Source organism: Rhincodon typus, chromosome 41, assembly GCF_021869965.1.
Source record: "Rhincodon typus isolate 14 chromosome 41, sRhiTyp1.1, whole genome shotgun sequence".
Classification (NCBI taxonomy): domain Eukaryota; kingdom Metazoa; phylum Chordata; class Chondrichthyes; order Orectolobiformes; family Rhincodontidae; genus Rhincodon; species Rhincodon typus.
In genome coordinates this window covers 11,336,112-11,344,526 of record NC_063372.1, presented here as the reverse complement: position 1 = coordinate 11,344,526, position 8,415 = coordinate 11,336,112, and the positions used below count along the sequence as shown (strand labels likewise).

The 8,415-nt window shown below is 41.9% G+C and overlaps 1 protein-coding gene across 1 annotated transcript in view; it reads left to right on the top strand.

Moving 5' to 3' along the window:
• Positions 1-330: 330 nt before the first annotated feature.
• Positions 331-8,415, top strand: part of LOC109925469 (inositol polyphosphate 1-phosphatase-like) — a 15,227-nt gene continuing 7,142 nt past the window's right edge. The window contains exons 1-3 of the mRNA XM_048619003.1: positions 331-545; positions 2,459-2,519; positions 5,787-5,987. Of these exons, the coding sequence (XP_048474960.1) occupies positions 342-545; positions 2,459-2,519; positions 5,787-5,987 (466 nt within the window). The 5' untranslated portion in view covers positions 331-341. The remainder of the gene's footprint in view (positions 546-2,458; positions 2,520-5,786; positions 5,988-8,415) is intronic.

Genomic DNA, 8,415 nt, shown 5'->3' with positions numbered 1-8,415 from the left:
AGAAAGATTGTGCTTTTCAAGAATCTCAAGAAACAAATCCTCTACTGGTCAACACTTGAGTTTTGCAAGTGACACACAGTCCTCTGATTCTTGGGAAATGGCTCACTGTGACATAGTGCTTCTAACTCGGGGAATGGCAAAGCTGCTCAGTAACGCCAATTGTATGGGGGACATCTGTCAGAAAGGAGTAATTGATGATTAAACATTAGAACAACTACTGAATCTGGCTTAGTTAAGTAAGAATTACAGCATACTGCTTTTAAATAATAAGAACTTAAGTAGTCGACATCACCTATCTTAACATTTCTGTATTTTTTTTTTAAGGTTAACAACTTGCTGCAATGGCCAGTATCCTACCTGCCTTGATTTGTGCTTCTGAGAAATCAGCAAACATTGCTCGAGCTTGTAAACGGGAAGAAGAACTGTTCCAGCTTCTGATTGAAGAAAAAAAAGGACCAGATAAAAATAAGAAGTTTGTGCAAGATTTCAAGACTCTGGCAGATGTCATCATTCAAGAAGTGATTAAGAATGATATTGCAGAAAAGGTGCTGATTGTATCAGAAAGGCAGGCTGGGTGAAATACTGCATTTGAACCATGTGTCTGGTTTCAAATAAGAGATTCCTTTTCTGTAATCACTAATCTCAATGCAGTCCAAAGTCACATGAACTCTAAGGTTTTGGCGTAGATCTGTAGCTCGGGTTGTGGGTGCTTTCTTGACCACTCTATCGACCTGTACCCTTCTGGGTACAATGGACCTGAACACCCAGATCTCTCTGTGTTTCAATTTTCCCCAGGGCTTTTCCATTTACCATATAGTTAGCTGTTGAATTGGATCTTCCAAAATCCATCACCTCGCATTTGCCTGGATTGAACTCCATCTGCCATTTCTCCACCCAACTCTCCAATCTATCTATATTCTGCTGCATTCTCCGGCAGTCCCCTTCACTATCTGCTACTCCACCAATCTTAGTGTCATCTGCAAACTTGCTAATCAGACCATCTATACCTTCCTCCAGATCATTTATGTATATCACAAACAACAGTGGTCCCAACACGGATCCCTGTGGAACACCACTGGTCACAGTTCTCCATTTTGAGAAACTCCCTTCCACTACAACTTCCTGTTGCCCAGCCAGTTCTCTATCCATCTAGCTAGTACACCCTGGACCCCATGCGACTTCACTTTCTCCATCAGCCTACCATGGGGAACCTTATCAAACGCCTTACTGAAGTCCATGTATATGATATCCACAGCCCTTCCCTCATCTATCAACTTTGTCACTTCCTCAAAGAATTCTATCAAGTTGGCAAGACATGACCTTCCCTGCACAAAACCATGCTGCCTATCACTAATAAGCCCATTTTCTTCCAAATGGGAATAGATCCTATCCCTCAGTATCTTCTCCAGCAGCTTCCCCACCACGGACGTCAGGCTCACCGGTCTATAATTACCTGGATTATCCTTGCTACCCTTCTTAAACAAGGGGACAACATTAGCAATTCTCCAGTCCTCCAGGACCTCACCCGTGCTCAAGGATGCTGCAAAGATATCTGTTAACGCTCCAGCTATTTCCTCTCCTGCTTCCCTCAGTAACCTGGGATAGATCCCATCCAGACCTGGGGACTTGTCCACCCTAATGCCTTTTAGAATACCCAACACTTCCCCCCTCCTTATGCCGACTTGACCTAGAGTAATTTGAAGAATATTCTACTTCCATTGTTGAGGGTCAACTGATCATGTTGACTTCTCAACATAATGAGCAAGAAAGTTGCTCCAAGAATTTAAATAAAAATCGAATGGGGGAAAATGGAAGAGAAAAGGTCTATGTTATTATTATAATCCTTCAGAACAAGTTGCTCTGTTTGTAAGGATGGTACTGTCATTTGATGTGTGAAGAATAACGCAAACTGAGTGTATTTCAAAGGTCTTAATTACCACATTATTTTAAGTAAAAATATTAATTTATTTTAACTTTGAATAATATCCCACCTCATCAGGGAATGTGTGCTGTAGTATATTGTCCCAGTTACCTATCCAACATGACAAATGGTTGCTGAGGTTTTTTGGAGTGTGCCAGCTATTAACCTCACTGTAAATAACAACATAGTCCTTTTTGCAATTTTTTTTTTAGAAACACAAATCTAAACTTTAAATTCCAAGAAAAAACTGAATAATACATTGATAACCCTTGCAAGAAGTTGAGGGACTCTAAGTTTAAGTGGATGGAAGCAGACTAGAGGAACTCAGTTAACATTTTGCCCTCAATGGTTCACTTTGGGGGCTTGTCTGGACAGAGGTTGGGCTGACATTGCGTACATATCATTAAATGATTCTGCTTTGCAAATCTGAATTTGTCGCTACTAATTATTTGGCTATCTTGTGTTTTAATTAACTGTATGTTTAAACGATCTTAGTAACCTTCAGAAACTTTAGTAATTATTTGTCTGTCAAATCAGTTTCCAGAAGTTGCACCTCACATCGCTGGAGAGGAATCCAACAAATTTGAAAATGGTTTGGGTATGTTACTAGTATTTACTTAGTTACTTCATAATCGTGTAGAACAGTCAAGTTTTCAAATGTAAAGGTCCTGAAATAAGACATAGTTATGATGAATTGGCTTTAAGTAAATTATTATATTCATTGATGATGTAGCTGTAGGTGGTTGACCTTCCCTCCACCATAAGGTCAGAAGTAGGGATGTTCGCCAATAATTGCACAATGTTTGGTACCATTCATGACTCCTCAAATACTGAAGCAGTCTGTATCCAAATGCAGCAATATCCAGGTTTGGGCTGACAAGTGTATAGTAACAATCACCCATGCAAGTGCTAGGTAATGACCATCTCCAACAAGAGAGAATCTAATCAATACTTCTTGACATTCAATGGCATTACCATCACTGAATGCCCCACTATCAACGTCCCAACATTGCTACTGACCAGAAACTAAACTGGACTAGCCATACACATACAGTGGCTACAGGACAGTGGGTAACTCACCTCCTGATTCCCTAAAGCTTGTCCACAATCTACAAGCCACAAGTCAGGAGTGTGACGGTATGCTGCCTACATGCCTTAACGAGTGCAGGTCCAACAACACTCAAGAAGCTCAACACCATCCAGGACAAAGCAGCCCACTTGATTAGCACTATATCCACAAATATTCACTCCCTCCACCACTGACACTCAGTGGCAGCAGTGTGTTCCGTCTACAAGATGCACTACAGTAACTCACCAAGACTCCTCTTCCAAACTCAGGACCACTTCTAACTAGAAAGATAAGGGCAGCAGATATACGGGAACACCACCCTTTACAAGTTCCCCTCCAAGCCACTCCTCACTCTGACTTGGAAATATACATCCATTCCTTTAGTGTTGTTGAGTCAAAATCCTAGAACTCCCTTCCTTACGGAATTGTTGGTCTAACTACACAAAACGGATTGCAGCGATTCAAGAAGGCTCACCATCACTTTCTCAAGGGCAACTAGGATTGGGCAATAAATAGTGGCCCAGCCTGTGAAGCCCCTATCCCATGAATGCATTAAAAAAAGAAGTAATTCAGCTCTGTCCTGACAGATTCAATAACTTCTTTATGCTGGTATTCCTATCACATTCGTTTTTGTTTTAATGAAAACTTCATAAAGTTCACAGAGATACAGAAAAATAGATGGTGATATTGATCATAATTGGTCTTTTTTTAAACTCAAAGTGAAGTTGATGGCAAGGCTCTAATATTTTCTTGCTGAAATACATAAATTGCTTGTCAGAACACTAGTAGAGTTTCTCCTTTAATTTTCTTTCCTTCTTTTCTAGATGGTTTCAATACCAGTGATTCCAACAAGTGCCCCAGAGCCTCCCACAAATTTCCATTCTTGATGCATGAGCCCAGGTTGGGATCATAGCAACATTAAACCTACTTCCCAACAGCAGTCATAGGACAGCGACTAGAATCTCATAGTCATTGTAATCTTGTGAATTCATTAAACCACCTCCGGAATGTCACCCACACCAATTTACAGAGTTTTAAGAAGAATATAAAAAACCTGTCAGGGAGGAGACACTGAAGATCAATATTTAGCTGGGTCATTACTTTTTGGGTCAGATTTGCTGGACTGCTAATAAAAGGCCAATGACAGCACTACCCCCATACCAAAAACATCTGGTAACTCAGCCTAAACCACATGCTGCTTCTGACATCTTTCTAAATCTTTGGTTCTGCACCACACACCAAGCAATTCGTTCACTCATGAGAGCCATCTTGGAAGCACCAGTGACTTTTCAGCTTTAATTTTTACACAAGAACTACATGCAGTTTAGAAAACCTTTGCTCTTACAACTTTTAATGGTTAAAATAGATCTTGTTGGCATACAGTAATTGAATCCCACGAATTAAATTTAATAAAAATCACAGCATGTTAATAGAATATAAATGCTGAATTAATTTCTACAATTAAGTACTGTTATTTATGGGCTATTAGTGTTTAATTTGCAGTTGATAACTTAAATGGCAGTTTACATTGCTGTGAATTGGAGACTTATTGAATCATGTCACTTAAAGATACATTGCAACAAATCTGTTGTAGGAGCTCAAGAACGGGAGAAGGCCATTGATGCTGGTGAACCTGCTGTACCACTTAACACAATCGTGGCTTCTCAGACACTTTCAATGCCTTCTAACCACTTCATCCCCATGACCCTGTCTGCCACTGGTAATCAGAAATCTATCAATTTGTACCTTAAACTCAAAGACTGAGCTTCCACAGCCATCTATGGTAGAAAATTCCAAAGGTTCACAAATCTCTGAGTAAAAGAAACTCTCCTCATCTTGGACCTACGTGGCATCCCTGTTATTTTTAAAATTGTGCCCCTGGTTCTCGAATCTCCAACCACAGGAAACATGCTACCTGCATTTAACCGATCTAAAGTGTTCTTTCAAGTGTTTTGTACATTTCAATAAAATCGCCTCTCATTTTATGAAACTCTAGAGGAATATAGGTGCAGTCTGCTCAGTCTCATTTCATAGGATAGTCCCGCCATCAACAAGTCTGAAGAACATTCATTGCTGTCTGTGTCTATGGCAGTCTTCCTTTTGTGCTCTTTAATGACTCATTTGCTGAGCAATATGGTATGCATTCTTTTGTACCTAATCTGCAAAAGTGGCATTTACCAATAAATTCTAAAGCAAATCTCATTCATATTTTGGATTAGTTGATGAAATTGAGAAACCCTTAATCAGATGTTGCCAAACAGTATCTCTTAAAATTGTATGTGCCCGATGACAAGGACTGTATGAACTTGTTGGTTCATAATCTTTGAGACCATATTTGCTTATTTAATCACCATATAATAATGGGTTATCCAGTTTTACCAAATCAGATTAAAAGTATTTCCCACAAGTATAAACTTCATGCAGTTATTAGTCACTGATTTTCTCATACATGAACTAGATTGTAAAACACACTTGGAGGAATTTGGGCAGGGTCAACCTTAAAGTGTTTGCTGACTTGTCCTTCTTCATGACATTTCTGCCAAAGCAGTACTATCAGGATAGGCTCCAAACCAGGAAGTTTGAACCATACTGTGCTTGTTTTTGAATGGAACTTGTGAGGGTTCTTTTTGTTCATCATCACCTACAAAACTGAATTGAATATAGGATTGAAGAAAGTTGGCACACTTTAGACTATTACAATATTTTTGAATTGATATAACCTTTTGTTTCTTTGGACAACTCTGGTGAACTATAACCTAACAATAATCATTCTTGTTCCTTTATTCCCCATTACAGGTGAAACCATTACTGTGAAAGTCTGCAAAACAGAACAAGAAACAGCAGAATTGCTGGGTAAAGTGCTAGATGGGAATCTGAAAGCTGCTGGCCTTTTGGCCAAGTGTATCCACGAAAGTGTTTGCATTGATGACCCAGACTTGCAGAAGCTAACAATAGACATTCCAATTGACGCCATAGGGATATGGGTTGATCCTATTGGTAAGTAAAGCCTTGACCAAAAGAAAATCTCCTCAACCTATACTGAGCCTTGCACTTTGTAACAATCTCCATAGGGACTGATAATCTTAAGAGAAATTCAAACTTCCAGTTAACAGTTAAATGAATGGATGTCATGATTTCATAATAAAAACTTTTGACTGTAACAAATGACTAAAACACCATTGACTAAACACTTTAATTTTCTTAGGCAACTTATACTTTAACTACAGGAAAGAAATTCCCCCATTTAACATTTAGCACAACTGAAAATCTCTTGCAATGTTTATATTTTACACTGTTCATTAAGTGGCCACGAGATCCTTCAAGAACCGATCTAAAATTATTCACTGCACCTGATGGCTTGCTTTTTATTTTGCTTTCCCAGCACGGTAACTTCTAATCCCAGAACTTCCTATCCCAGAACTTCCTTTCAATGTGAGGCTTATACTATGAATCCCTTTCTGCAGAGTCAAGTGAAGAGATCCTCCAACCTGCTTTAAAGCCTCACAAACTCAGTCTTCAATCAGAATGAATGTTCCCACCTGCATTCTGTATGGTGAAATATATAATTAATTTTTTTTTCTGGTTTCTAAAACAAAAAAATCAGCAGAATGTGACTGGCAAAGATCTTTCCGTAAAAGACAGGCTTTTATAACAATTGATGATAGTTTAATGACACCGTCGCTGAGACCTGGTTTCAAATTTGAATTGAAAGTATTAGGATTTGAACCCATATCATGAGGACATTGGTCTGGGTCCTGTGGTTTATTCGTCTAGTGACAATACAACTACACCACTGTCTTTGCTTAATCTCATACTGTCCATCTCACAGATAAATGCAGACGACTAAGCTAAAACTGCCTGCTATGATATTCATGTGCCAGATCTCAAAATAAATTCCTTTAACCTCCTCTACATAATTGGGAAACATCAGTTTTCTATAAAAAGAAACCTTGAAGAACTTATGATGATTAGTTATGTATATAGTATGGCGTATAGTATAGTAGTATGGCACACTAACCTCTACATCGCCGAGGCCAGGTGCCAACTCTCCGACACCACCTCCTACCGCCCCGTTGACCATGATCCCACCCCCGAGCACCAAACCATCATCTCCCAAACCATCCACAACCTCATCACCTCAGGTGACCTCCCACCCACAGCCTCCAACCTCATCATTCCCCAACCCCGCACCGCCCGCTTCTATCTCCTTCCAAAATCCACAAACCTGACTGCCCTGGTCGACCCATTGTCTCCGCCTGCTCCTGCCCCACCGAACTTATCTCCACCTATCTCGACTCCATTTTCTTCCCCTTGGTCCAGGAACTCCCACCTACGTCCGTGACACCACCCACACACTCCACCTCCTCCAAAACTTCCATTTCCCTGGTCCCCAACACCTCATCTTTACCATGGACGTCCAGTCCCTATACACCTGCATTCCCCATGCAGATGGCCTAAAGGCCCTCCGCTTCTTCCTGTCCCGCAGGCCCGACCAGTCCCCCTCCACTGACACCCTCATCCACTTAGCCAAACTCGTCCTCATCCTCAACAACTTCTCTTTCAATTCCTCCCACTTCCTACAGACAAAGGGGGTGGCCATGGGTACCCGCATGGGCCCAAGCTATGCCTGCCTCTTTGTAGGTTATGTGGAACAATCCCTGTTCCGTAGCTACACTGGCCCTAAACCCCACCTCTTCCTCTGTTACATTGATGACTGTATCGGCACCGCCTCGTGCTCCCACGAGGAGCTCGAACAGTTCATCCACTTCACCAACACCTTCCACCCCAACCTTAAGTTTACCTGGACCATCTCTGATACCTCTCTCTCCTTCCTGGACCTCTCTGTTTCCATCTCTGGCAACCACCTGGAAACCGATATCCATTTCAAGCCCACCGACTCCCACAGTTACCTAGAATACACCTCCTCCCACCCACCTTCCTGCAAAAAGGCCATCCCCCATTCCTAATTCCTTCGTCTCCGCCGCATCTGCTCCCAGGATGAGGCATTCCACTCCCGAACATCTCAGATGTCCTCGTTTTTCAAGGACCGCAACCTCCCCCCGCTCAGTGGTCGAGAACGCCCTCGACCGTGTCTCCCGCATTTCCCGCAACTCATCCCTCACACCCCCTCCCCGCAATAACAACCAAAACAGAATCCCCCTTGTCCTCATGTACCACCCCACCAACCTCCGGATCCAACGCATCATCCTCCGACACTTCCGCCATCTGCAATCCGACCCCACCACCAAGGACATTTTTCCCTCCCCACCCTTATCTGCTTTCCAGAGGGACCACTCTCTCCGCGACTCCCTTGTCCGCTCCACACTCCCCTCCAGCCCCATCACACCCAGCACTTTTCCCTGCAACTGCAGGAAGTGCTACACCTGCCCCTACACCTCCCCCCTCACCCCCATCCCAGGCCCCA